General features: G+C 39.0%; 1 protein-coding gene and 1 long non-coding RNA gene across 2 annotated transcripts; one reads left to right on the forward strand and one right to left on the reverse strand.

Annotated features, from left to right (window-relative positions):
• Window positions 1–2,147: 2,147 nt before the first annotated feature.
• Window positions 2,148–2,803, reverse strand: LOC146510238 (uncharacterized). The gene is made up of 2 exons (XR_014876493.1): window positions 2,517–2,803; window positions 2,148–2,476 (listed from the first exon to the last, which is right to left on the reverse strand). It is a non-coding gene; the product is annotated as an uncharacterized LOC146510238 (long non-coding RNA).
• A 1,350-nt stretch (window positions 2,804–4,153) lies between these two features.
• On the forward strand, window positions 4,154–12,738 carry slc22a5 (solute carrier family 22 member 5). The gene is made up of 11 exons (XM_085175129.1): window positions 4,154–4,460; window positions 4,590–6,138; window positions 6,231–6,334; window positions 6,877–7,031; window positions 7,129–7,300; window positions 7,420–7,546; window positions 8,695–8,783; window positions 8,939–9,153; window positions 9,240–9,422; window positions 10,711–10,846; window positions 11,102–12,738. Exons 2-11 carry the CDS (start codon window positions 5,749–5,751, stop codon window positions 11,154–11,156), a joined length of 1,626 nt encoding a protein of 541 aa, XP_085031255.1. The 5' UTR covers window positions 4,154–4,460; window positions 4,590–5,748; the 3' UTR covers window positions 11,157–12,738.
• The last annotated feature ends 874 nt before the right edge of the window (window positions 12,739–13,612 follow it).

Here is a 13,612-nt window from a genome sequence, read left to right on the forward strand (position 1 = left end):
GGTGTAAAACATGATCTCCTCAATGAAAACCTGCTTGCTGGTAGAGCTTGGGTTAATGATTGTGTACACTGCTTTACGCATTTGTTGTAAAAAAAAAAAAAAAAAAAAAAAAAAATGCTGTTTTTCACCCAAGCATTAACAAGGAAATCAGCCAGGCTGACACTGGAGACACATGCTCTTCATTAACATCAGTGACATTAATTATGAATTAGATTAGAAAAAGTCGGCAGTATATTTACCATTATACATGATGCATGTTTTAAAAGCCTTGTTTGATGTTACATAAGTGTTTGTGTTTTTCAGGCTTTATTAAGTAGAAACATAACTGTTCATTGCAATGTTTCAAATGCATGTTGCTGTATAATCTATGTGGTCTTTTAAACACGTGTCACCTGAGGAGCTGTAAGTCCCTTTGTTAGAGCTGTTAAGCAAGACTCTTTATTCCACCTGCTGCTGGACTCTCACGTGATTGTTACAACTTGATATGTTGTTATGCACTTAGAAGGAAACTTGTCTGTAGACAGTAAATAACTTCAGCTTTAAATTTTCATCTATAGATGGGTATTTTCACTTTGGGAAACGATTTATCTGTATACTTTTGATCTTTTTTTATGTATACAGTAGAACCCCGACTTACGAATACCCCATGTCACGAAAAATTCAAGTTACAAGGCACTGAACAGTAATATTTCTGCCCAGTGGCGGTCCTAGCCCATTTGGCGCCCTGGGCAAACACTCCCTCTGGCGCCCCCCCCCCACACACACACACACACACACACACACACATAAAACATATTTAGGATTATACATTAACATAAAACTGTTGTCGGAACCATACTGAATTTCGCCAGAGAAACACACACAGACACACACATATGAAGAGAGAGAGAGTATGCATTGATGCATTGTATGCAAACAGCTACCAAACAGCCATCATAATTCCTCATACAATGAGAACAGGACAAATCAACAATTAACAATGACTAATTAATATTAAAATCTGTAACATAATGTATTGTTTGGAGTTTAGTCTGTTACAGTTGCTATTTTTACCATTTCTTCTTGGAGCAACTGTAATTCACATAGTTTCCTTAGGGATTAATAAAGTGTTTTGATTCTGATTCTGATTGTTTCAGGATGACCTGCCATTATCCAATGACACATCTGCTTACCTGCATCTTTTGCTCGTTTCTCTTCCTCTTTTCTCTTTTTTCTAAACTGAGGACCTGATGGCTTTGAACTTTTCTTGTCCATCTTGGTTTTAATTTTGCACTCCAGTATGAACACAAATCCCCCAACTCGAGGATCACCACAACATAACCTAACACACCTACACCTTAGTTCACAGATTCACTTTGTCTAGGGTTTATTTCTGAGATTTCACACAACCCAGGATTCAAATCATGAATACATAATGGGCTGGGATTTACAACATTATGAACGAAATGTCCTCTATTTGGAAGCAGCCAGCCCCCCTCCCCTTTCGAAGGGCTGTGTGTGAGACATTAAATCAGGGGCGATTTTAGCCCAGTTTTGGAGGTGCTTCAGCACCCCCAAAATGAATCAAAGCACCCCCAAAGATGTCTTACTTTTTTTGAAAATATTTGCTGTTTGTGGGACACACTACTAAAAGTATAAAAAGCATACAGTACTTAATTGAGATGGAACATTTTAACAACAAAAGTATAGATAACCCCTCCCCCCTCCCAAAAGGGTTTGTTCCAGCTCGGCTCTCTCCTACTCGCTCTAGCGCTGTTGCTGCCAGAGCGATGGTGGCTGAGACCACCTTTTTTAGTATTTTATTTGTTCCTGAGTAAATCGGTTTGGCTGAGATTAAAGTTATAGTTTTTACGCAGCTGAATAAACGTCAAGCAGACAACTGATTATCAGAAGTGTGAGATGCTCGAGAATATACTCCGGTGTCCCATTATATTTTAGATAACAATGAGTTTATTAAACTTCACTGAAACAATCTGCAAATTTCATTCAAATTTAATAAACTATCATCTTGTCTTTATTTTTAGTTAGCACATACCTTTAACACTTAGAGCTGTAAGCTAATGATAGTTATATGAGAGCAGATGCTGCTGGTGCAATAAGCTGTACGCTGTACATCCAATGGATGCATGATCTGATTAGTCGACTAATTGCAAAAATAATCGGTGACTAGTCGACTATCAAAATAATTGTTTGTGGCAGCCCTAGTTGAAAACGTGTTTTCCGACGATGTTTGCTCTGTAGTAAAATTAGCGATATTTGACTGCCCTGTTGATCTCATTGAAATGTATACAGCCTATTTAAAATCTAAAACTTAACATTGTCCGTAGCCTGCTGTTGTTACCACTGTCCTGTTTGAAATGTAATGAGAGAAACTGGTTATTTTGCCATATGTGCATGTGCCGATATTGAACCCAAGGTACTAACTAGCTAACTGACTGGATGCCCATTAACCTTATAACTCCTGTTGTGTGTGTGTCTGTGTGTGTGTGTGTGTGTGTGTGTGTGTGTGTGTGTACAGATTGTCAGTCCAAAGAGGGAGAGAGGAAAGAGGGGAACATGAGGACAAAGTACAAGATCAGGAAGTATCAGGTAAGAAAACAGACAGGGAGTACTAACAGGCAAAACAGGCACTGTTAAACTGGCAAAGAAAAAGAAAGACAAACAACTAATACAAACAACTCATACAATCTGAAAGTTGTGTTCTCCCTATATTAAAGCTGCTATACAGAATCTGCAAAACAAACTGGGTTGTCAGCCCTGGCACTGCATTACCATATTGAGCTTCAGTCAGAGGAAGTCACGGTTGCGTGACTTTTTTTGAAGCTCAAGAGTGAGGCTGGTGCCATTCCAGATATGTTAACATTGTACAATCTTCTGGATAATCAGATCTTCCCCAAACTGAAAACTGTTATTCAGGTTGCCCTGACAAACCCAGTTAGCAGCTGTAGCTGTGAAAGGTCTTTTAGTGTCTTGAGTCAGCTCCATGCCTGGCTGAGAAGGACCATGGGTCTTTTCAGACTCCAGCACCTGGCTGTGATGTCAGTTGAGAAAGAGATGCGTGAGAGACTTGACCACCAAAATGTGATAGACAGATTTACCAACCTCAAGGTGAGGCGACATAGGTTAAAAGAAAAGAAAAAATCTGCAGAGCCATAGTAGTATCTGCAGTAAAGATCTTTTCATACATTGTATACATTGTACCATAGGCCAATGTGTCTCAGTTTTCTGAATTTAAGAATCTTATGATTTAATAAAGAAATTCGCAGACTTGCACAGAGAGGGTAAAATTATGATGACTGATAATGGAGATGAAGACAACAGACGATGAGGACAGGGAGGAACAGGGGTTTAAATGCACCAAGGAGGCAGTCAGAGGGAACTTGGGACAACTGAAGGCATTTAGGGATGCAGGGACTGACAGAGACGGGGAAGAAGTCTCATTGTGATGAGTAAAGTTTACCTTGCCTGGATGGGCAGCTCTCTGGGTGCTCAGCACCCCCAAAGCTCTGATCCTAGAATCGCCCCTGCATTAAATCATCAAACTGTAAATTATAAATTTTAAATTGTTATTGATCCCTTTACCCCGAGTCCTAAAGTGTATATTTATTTTCTTACTCTTCTTATATTTATTGTTTGTTTACTTTCACTGCTGTAACTGGAGCCTTGTCGTCTCGTCTCTCTATATACTGGACTGTATGTAGCAGAGATGACAATAAAGTTTACTTTGACTTCAGCAGCAAGCGGGCGCACCGAGGGCTCTCGCGCTCACTTTTCTTGTATAGAATTTCGAATTTCAAATTATAAGTCTGTATCATGATGTCTGGTGTTTTCGTGTTTGTTGTTTTGTTTTTATTTTGTTTTATTTTGCGAGTTGGTCATTAGACGCTGCTCCAGCCAGCCAGAGAATCCCCCGCCGCCCCGCCCTCTCCTCCCTGTGCCGCAAGCAGCAGGCGAACCTCGCAAACGGAGGGCGCCCTTACTCCCAGCAAATGGGCGATAGAAAACCGATCGGTGCCTATGCCATTCCCAGTATGCGCTGGCTGATGTCGGGGCAGCATGAGTACGAGCAATTTTTTTTTTTTTTTTTTTTTTTTGCCGATGTCCATGATGCCGCCCCCCACCACGATGCCCCGGGCAACCGCCCGTGTCGCCCGTATCTAAAACCGCTACTGTTTCTGCCCGTGTAATGAAATCCGCTGGCTCTGATTGGCTGAGCCTACAATGCCCACAATGCCTTCCGAATCATGTGACAACCCCTTGGCTTTCATAATTGCGCTTCGCTGTTCCACTTGAACGACGTATTGTTGTTCTAGTTAGCAATTAGCCTATAGCCTATCGTTCAGTCTTTAATTGTCCAGTTTTGGTAAGCTGGTGCAGATTGTAGTCTCAATTTCCAGTTCATAGCTGACAAGAGTGGCACCCAGTGTGGTCTTCCGCTGCTGTAGCCAATCTGCTTCAAGGTTTGTCATGTTGTACATAAAAGATACTTTTCTGCATACCTTATTTGTAATGTCAAGGAAACTTGGCCATTCTCCTCTGACCTCTGACCCCAGAGAACTGCGCTTATTTCATATTTTCTCTTTTTCTAGCAATTCTCTATAAACCCTGGAGATGTTTGCATGGGAAAATCCCAATAGATCAACGGTTTCTGAAATACTCAGATCAGCACCACCAACCATGCCATGTTCACAGTAAAAGAGAACACAACCTTTTTTCCTGTTCTGAAATTGAGTTTGATCATCAGCGGTTTTTGTCAGTAGTGAGTGTACATTAGATGGATATCAGCAGCTTTAGCTCTAAAATTAATTACGATAATGCAGGTGGTGCAATTCTTAGATGAGCTAAAAACAGACAAAATTCATCACTAAAAATTGTTTAAAAAGAAAAAGCACTCTCTGCACGATCTGGGTTTTTGTTCTTAGAGTATAACGATTTTGCCTGTAGGTTTTGTAATTTTTTACAGTAATCATTCCTCTTTATTCATTTATAAAGAGGAATTTATTTATTTATTTATTTATTTATTTGATGTCTTATTAAAAATGCAATTGAACTTAAGCTGCAACACAGGATCCCAATCAGTCTCCAAACCATGTACATGATGTAAAAGTGGCTAAATATAAAATCCGTAGTAAATTTACAAAAGCATGATCAATATGTTCACACAAAAAATCTTTAATCAATGAAGTCATGTCTGCCTTAACAGAGTTTCTTAAAATAGTCCAGTGAGAGACCTAATTCTTCTTAGCAACATTTAGAGTACAGGCACGTGGACGTCTTGGGAGTATTTAATAGAGTGGAATGTTGTTTAGAGGAAATTTCCACAGTAGTGAGGGGGCTGGGTGAGGGGGCTGGGTAACTATGAAGCTTCTGGTTATTCTTACTTACAGTAAATCAAATCCAATCAAATTACCGCATGAGCTGTGTGTCATTCTTTAATATTCTATTCATTTTCTGCCTTGACTGCTTATAAGAATAGAGGATCAACAAGAAGTTTCACATTGAGATGAAAATTTGTCCTTTAGAAAGGAGGTTTAAAACTCTCAGCACTTAAATTTAAAGTTTTTCCGTTATAACTCCGTCCCACCAAGAGACCGGCTCACTCTGCCTGACAAAGAGCTCAGCTCTAACACTCTGACACTAAGCTGAAGAGTTTAAGAAGAAAGCCAGCTCTGAAGAATTTTACAAGACTTTGCCTTTTTCCCTTCAGAGCAGGGGAGGTATTTTTTGTAATATACATATATATAAAGAATGGGAGATTATGATGACGATACAGCATTTCTTGGACAGAGCGGTCCTTACTTCTGGACCACATTCTTTCTCCTAAATGTTGTTTTTGTGTCAACCGGATTCAACGGGCTTTACATTGTCTTTGTTGGAGCAGCTCCGAAACACCACTGTTTGATTCCAGACGTCAACCTGACCGAGGAGTGGAGAGATGCCATCATTCCCTTTACAATAGTGGATGGTGAGGAAGTTCAGAGCCAGTGCAGCAGATATAAGATAGACGTGGTTAGAAATCTTTCTGCACAAGGATATATTCCTGGAAGAGAAGTTAACCTGACGACCCTGGAGCAGGAGGGATGTTTAGATGGATGGAATTACAGCAAAGAAATCTACCAATCCACTATAGTCACTGAGGTCAGTACTATATTATTATGATTACTAACATGAAATTCCAGTTTTGAAAGCTTTAAGCTGTCTTTTTATTATGTAATTCACATCTTTTACAGTGGGACCTTGTTTGTGACAACCAATGGAAAGTTCCATTTGCATCCTCGAGTCTATTTGTGGGATATCTCATTGGGTCCCTAGTCTCAGGACAGCTTTCAGACAGGTATTTTACTCCTAATTATCCTTTTTCTACTTACCCTGAATCCACCCTGTATAATTATACCTACATTAACTTAATTATAAGGCATTTTCTGTCATTTACTATATACTACAAGTCTGTTAGTTTCTCTAAATCAAGTCTGTTCATACAGTGCTGGTTACAGTAGTGTCTGAAAAATAAATAGCTGGCAAATTACACTGATTTCGGAACAGTTAAAAAAAAAACTATAGCCACACTATATAGTGGAATTAATGACAGCAGCCCCATCTGCTGTTATAAGAGGGATGGTGCTAACACACGGGCTAATATAGTTTTGTATTTAACATAAATTTTTATTTCCTTATTCAGTTTCTAATGTTTCCAATTTCGGTTCATTTCCAGAGAGGATTTGTTCATTTAGCTGTGATGTTTGTTTTTCTTTTTAAACCTTAACTGTAGCTATTTGATTGCATTTCCTCACCAAAAGAAAACAAACCACATGCATTTATAAATGCTCTGTATATGTGAATAAATATCTGCGATATATACGATTCCTTTCTAATCAGGTTTGGAAGGAAGAAGGTAGTTTTTATGTCTCTTGGGGTCCAGTGTCTCTCCGTCCTGCTTCAGTCCTTTTCTCATTCGTGGAGGATGTTCTGCATCATGTACCTCTGGGTTGGAGCCTCTCAGATATCCCTCTACATTTCTGCATTTGTTCTAGGTTTGAAATATAATTTAAACATGTGTTTGGTATGATTCTTCTGTCTGCCTTCAGTAACACGCTTGTCACTAACGATTTATGATTTCATCTTGGATAGGAACTGAGGTTTTGAGTAAAACTATGCGTGTGCTGTTCACAACTCTCGGTGCGTTCCTTTTCTACTGCATTGGGTACATGACACTTCCTTGGATTGCATACGGCATCAGAGAATGGAGGACTCTGGTTGCAGTTCTGTCAACAACCTCTCTGATAAACTTTCCACTGTGGTGGTATGTTTTTCTATGATATCCAGTGATTTTTACTCCAATATTCACACATAAATGCAAAGTCAGTAACACTGTCAATAACTGTGAAGAAAACAGACTCTAAAACTATGTTGGTTGGGCAGGTTTATCCCAGAGTCTCCTCGATGGCTGATGACTCAGGGGAGAGTCAAAGAGGCAGAGGCCATTGTCAGAGAAGCTGCAAGTAAAAATAAAGTTCAGGCACCACCTGTAATCTTTAAAGAATCTGAGGTGAGGTTCATTCATTGTTATTAATATTAGTATTAATATATGCATTTGTCTAACATTCAGGTCCATATCTAGTATTTTCTAAAAATGGAAAAACAAATTTAGGGTTACATTTCTGGACATTTGACATACAGAATGAGCCACAACATTAAAACCACTGACAGATGAAACAAATAGCATTTGTCTTCTCATTCCAATGCATTATTTTGCCGGAAAACCTTGGGTCTTGGCATTCTTGTGCATGTTACTTTAACATGTATCACCCACCTAAACGCTGTTGCAGACCCACTCCCCACATCATAACAACACTCTCCGATGGCACCGGCCTCCCTCTGCAGGACAGTGCACCAAGCCACACTGCCAAACCTGCTTAGGGGGGTACCACAAAGAGCCCAAAGTGTTGACCCAGATCTGAGTCCGATCAGATATGTGGGATGCAGCGGAACAAGCCAGATCTAGAGATGTCCAACCCTGGAACCCAAAGGATCCACCGCTAATGTCCCAGTGCTAGACATCACATCCAGGCCTTCAAGGGTCAGAGCTGTTTTATTGGCATGAGGGGCACCTGCACAATGCTACATAGGTGGTTTCAATGTTGTGGCTGACAGGTGTACGCTGGTAGTTTTAATATTCATAGACTAAATGTAAAAATGTGACTCTAGAGGCCACATTGAATATTTTAGTCATTTATGTTTTTTTGCCCCTGGAGAGGGAAGCTGGGGAAGTTTGTGTTTTGTCTTGCTGGAGGTTTCCTCTTCCCGTACATGTCTGTTTATTTTATTGTCATTCTCCATAGCCTGAGTAAAACCCTGAGTAAAAGACATGTGGATAGCTTCCTTGAGGCTACATGTTAATATTTCAAATAACTGTGATGGTTGAATGCACTATTTCATCATTTGTCTTTCTTAATGTTTTATTAGAAGTTGCTTTCTTGAATAGAAATCTAGTGCTAGTGTTTGGAATTAAGAATCATTCCTCAGATTACTATAAGATTAAAATACATTACAATCTCACCCATTCATATCCACACAATGCTTTTTCCTTGGACAAAGCCCACATATAATCTGCTTATGCTATACTGACAATAGTCTATGTACAAAAGTAGAAGTTCAAATCACATAAATCATCTCCTGTCTCCATTTAACACCCAGGAATTGCCTCTTTTCAAGACATATACCATGCTTGATATTCTGAAATCCAAGAATCTGAGATGTATCACACTGATGTGTCTCCTTTTATGGTACGTTTTATGGTTGCTTTCACCTTTTTCTGACATGTTAGGTTTTTGTAATTCAGCAAAAATAGTCAATGTGAAAAGATGCCTGACTTGACCTTTATATAATAGCACAAATATTGGTAAATAATGACACTGTACTTTTCTTTTTGTATCTTAAGGATGGCAATAAACATTGGGTATTTTGGTTTATCGCTGAACACCTCCAACCTCAGTGGCAACCCATTTGTGAACTGTTTTTTGTCTGCTACAACCGAAGTCCCCGCTTACATAGTCTCTACATGGCTGCTAAAAACATGTCCCAGAAGAGTGCTCCTTTCATTGTTCCTTATCATTGGAGGAGGAGTTCTTCTGCTCATCCAGTTCATCCCTGACAGTAAGGTTTCCCTTCTTACAAAGTAAAGCTCTAATATCATGAAACCAAAAAACAATTATGTCTCTCTCTATTTCTTCTCTCCTCAGCCCTTCACAATGTTGCTCTGGCATTAGAAATGACTGGAAAGTTTGGCTTCACTATGGCCTTCAGCATCGTGTACATCTACACTGCTGAGATTTACCCCACAGTACTCAGGAATATTGGCATGGGGATGTGCTCCTCAGCTGCACGTGTTGGCAGTATCACAGCACCTTATGTCATTTTTTTAGGTACACAGATGTTAGATATCTCACACAAGCTGTGTCCCATTTCAGGGTCTGCACGCTTGAAGTACGCGCACTACGCGTACTACGTACGGTGCGTACTATAAGTACGAGAAGTGCTGAAGTGAGAGGCTTGTGAAATGGGACGGTATATGCTTCGTCGTGCTGTTCAGGTTGCCTAGCAACCATGATACTAACCGCGAGACACGTTTCATACAGCTTTGTGTGACATAAATGAAGGAGAAAAATGTTTTGTTGGTCATTCATTTTTGTCATGACATCACTTTGATTAGTTGAGTATCTGAGGCTGAGACCACAGGACTGTAAAACATGATTCAAGGGCTTCATTTCTGTACTGAACAGTTATTTAAGATTAGCTAGTAAATAATAATTAGTTAATGTTGTTCATGAGACTAAAGTCATCTCACTATGGTAATGTAAATATCATATGGCCAATATTATAGTATTGTCAGATTATTATGATATATATATATATATATATATATATATATATATATCACTGACTTTCAGCTTGTTGTGTTTGTGGATATATGACTGACTTTAATTATCCATAAAATCATCAGATTCTCTGTAAGATTAAGGTCGACTATATATATATATTTAGAAGTAGAGGCTTTAAAACCAAGTTAATGCTGAAAGTACAAACATTACTAGTGTCACATAACTTTGCCGACATGTGGCCAACAGCAATGTTTTAATGTTCTTCATTATTAAACATTCGCACATGAATAAGTGACGTCATATTCAGTACTTTTGACAGTTCACTTTTCGGCCACTCCCTTCTGCCGTATTTTGCGGCAAAATTATCCACACCCACCGCCGCGCTAATACTTGTGGGATATATGGGACCACGAAGCGTGCACCGGACCACGCTTGATATTTGGGGAAATCGACGGCGCATTTGGAGTATGCATTTGAAGTACACTTTGAATTGGGACAGCCGTCGTCGCGTGGCGGTGACGTAACCGCACTTAAAATGCGTACTTCAAGCGTGCAGACCCTGAAATGGGACACAGCTACAGACACTGCATTGGCTTAGTCATACAATGATATAGCGTAGGTACCTAAAAAACCAGCACAGAATAACAGCAGTGGTATGTAAAAATATCCTTTGGGTTTAAATAGTCAGGTAAAAGTATGTCATGCAGCATCTCATGTAAACTTGAAGTAAACATAGATTTGTAGATGCTTAACATTTCATGAGGTTATACATTTAGGTATCTAAAAGTGTGCCGTTTTCTAAAGTTGACTTTTGTTCCTTTATTATTTCTAGGTACGTATAATAAAGTTCTGCCTTATATTTTAATGGGAAGTCTCACAATTGCTTCCTCTGTGGTTAACCTCTTCCTTCCGGAGACCCTTCATAAAGATCTTCCGGAAACTGTGGAGCAGATGCAAAAATGTCAGGGGTGAGGGCAGTTCACGCATCACATGTAGATATGATCAAAGTGCTAAGTGTCTCACATGTGGGCTGTAGAACACGTCAGAAATTGATTTTAGTATTTGTCAATGCAATGAACACTTAGATTGATTGACTTCCTGATATGGTGATGTGCATGTTGTAAAAGGGCAATATATTTTTTATGCTACATACCTTCAAATGTGAAGAAATAGAAAATAACATTTTTCTCTTTTTTTCTCTCTTTTTTTTTTTGTAATTTCAGGCTTTGCAGTGGACCAAAAGAAGAAGAAATGCATAACAAATGCAGCAATAGTTAACCTACCCATACCATGTGAGGCCCATTCTGATGGGCAAGGTCTTTCTCTTTAGTTTATTTGATGTGAAGCGTCTTTTGCGTGAAAGTGACCATCTGAAATCCCAAAATAAAATCCCGCAAGCATGCTAAGATTGTGAATTCAAGTATTTAGACATATTACAAATAAAAACATTATTCATTTTTTATGGAATTGAATGGTCACAAAATTCAAGTAAAAAATTAAAATTTGAACCCTATTAGCGCACAGTTCTGGTTTTGTGTTTTAACAGCTAATACCACATTTAACATCATTGTCTATTTTATTGTTTTTACTGCCAGTGAAAAGTTTGATTTACCGTAATAAAAAGCATCATGCCACCATACTAATAAAGAAAAGGGTACAGTCAGCATAAAGCATAAGCTTAGTTAGCATAAAATCTGGAAATGGATAGCAGCTTGCTTGATTCTGTCCAAAGGTAGCAAACTTCACCTGCCAGCATATCTGAAGCTTACTAATTAACTTGTAATATCTTGTTTGTTTAAGAGAAGACAGAGCAAGGAGTTCTGGGATACCCCAACCCCCAATATTGAAATGGGGAGACTTGAAACCATTGAAGTGTTACAAATCGTTGACTGAATCAGTGCACAAGATGTTAATAGATTACATGTTTGTTGTACTGTTTTTTCAAATAAATTGTCATTGAATATTTGTTGTTAAATGTTGTTTGTTTATTTTTAAATTTTTATATAGATGCTCACTATTAATTTGTTGGGCCACTTCAAGCCGTTTTGAAATGAGAAATATTAACCACATATTGATAAATATCACTTGTTCTACAATACTGTGATTATGAATTACTATAAAATGCAGTGAAGAAATCAGAGGTTAACGGGAGATGGAACCAAGCAGTGCTGTTAACAATGGTGTCTCTCTAAACTGTCATGTGCTCCAAGCCTATTTAGTGAATTCTGTCATAACTGTATCAAGATAAATTCCTCTTGAGTTGCTGTCCAACATTAGGCTTTTGAAGCTCTAGCTTTAGCTTTAGCTTTGGAAATGTCTCAGCTGTCATTATGTAAAATGTATTAAAAACCTGTATGAAACACAAATAGAAGAGACCTAAAAAAAATGACACTTTACATAATTATCTGACCTCCTAGATCATAGGTGTCAAACTCTGGCCCGCGGGCCAAATTTGGCGAAGCCATACCAAATTACTATTAGAGCTGGCCTACTGGTATTATACAGCTAATATATATATTGTTTAGTATTAAGCTTTGCTTGTTCCATATTCAGTTTTCCAGCAAAACTTATTTGAGTCCATAAGAAAAGATTCATTCTTATATCTGGAGGAAGATTTTTTTTTTCAATAAATATTAATGTTAGCCCGCAACTTTGTTCCAGTTTTGAATTTTGGCCCACTGTGTATTTGAGTTTGACACCCCTGTCCTAGATTAAATGAGCTATATATAAATTCTGAGCTCTAAGTACTAAGAAAACTTGTCCTTTTTTGCTTTAAATGTTAAGAAATTTAGTCACAAAATGGACAGCATAAAAATCATGACACCTTCGCAACTGGCCATCAGAACAGATTTTTTGGCACCTTTTATTTTATGTAATTGAATGATTGCACGATGTATATTACTGATCTAATAACTAGAAATTCTAACTTAAATGTATGACTTATTAACATTAACTTATTTCTCAACACATCTCATTCATTCTCTTGGGGCCTAAGTTGCTTTTTAATCATTTAACCTGAGCCTGAGGCTTGGGAGAGTCCCACATCTCTGGAAAACCTCCTGTGTTATACCAGTGCCAAAGACTTCACGCCCCAAGGACCTCAACAGCTATAGGCCGGTGGCTCTGACATCCCACCTGATGAAGACCCTGGAGCGGCTGGTCCTGGCTCAGCTTCGGCACCTGGTGAGCTCATCACTGGACCCACTTCAGTTTGCCTACCAGCCTGACATTGGAGTGGATGATGCCGTCATTCACCTCCTACAGAGGGCCCGGTGGCGCCAGTGTCCGGCAGCCTCGCCTCTGTCAGTGCGCCCCAGGGTGGCTGTGGCTACAGTGTAGCTTGCCATCACCAGTGTGTGAATGTGTGCGTGAATGGGTGGATGACTGGTTGTGTAAAGCACTTTGGGGTCCTTAGGGACTAGTAAAGCGCTATACAAATACAGGCCATTTACCATTTTACATCATTCCCTCGCTTACCTGGAGACCGCTGGAAGCACTGTGAGAATCATGTTCTTTGATTTCTCCAGTGCCTTCAACACCATTCTTCCCTTGGTCCTGAAGGACAAGCTGGAGAACTCTGGAGTGGACCATCACTCTATTTTATTGTATTCTAATTTTGCTATATAACTTTTGCACTGTCCACTTCCTGCTGTGACAAAACAAATTTCCCATGTGTGGGACTAATAAATGTTATCTTATCTTATCTTTAGAGAAACTATAATTGTCAAGGTAGC

The sequence above is a fragment of the Neolamprologus multifasciatus genome, chromosome 10 (genome assembly GCF_963576455.1).
Source record: "Neolamprologus multifasciatus chromosome 10, fNeoMul1.2, whole genome shotgun sequence".
In the NCBI taxonomy this organism is placed as follows: domain Eukaryota; kingdom Metazoa; phylum Chordata; class Actinopteri; order Cichliformes; family Cichlidae; genus Neolamprologus; species Neolamprologus multifasciatus.

What these genes read in the sequence shown, in the direction of transcription:
- slc22a5 (XM_085175129.1), top strand. Translation starts at nt 5,749, where the DNA reads ATGGGAGATTATGATGACGATACAGCATTTCTTGGACAGAGCGGTCCT. An exon ending in TCAGGACAGCTTTCAGACAG is followed by an intron (nt 6,335 to 6,876) that starts GTATTTTACTCC and finishes CTTTCTAATCAG; the next exon opens with GTTTGGAAGGAAGAAGGTAG. An exon ending in TAATCTTTAAAGAATCTGAG is followed by an intron (nt 7,547 to 8,694) that starts GTGAGGTTCATT and finishes TTTAACACCCAG; the next exon opens with GAATTGCCTCTTTTCAAGAC.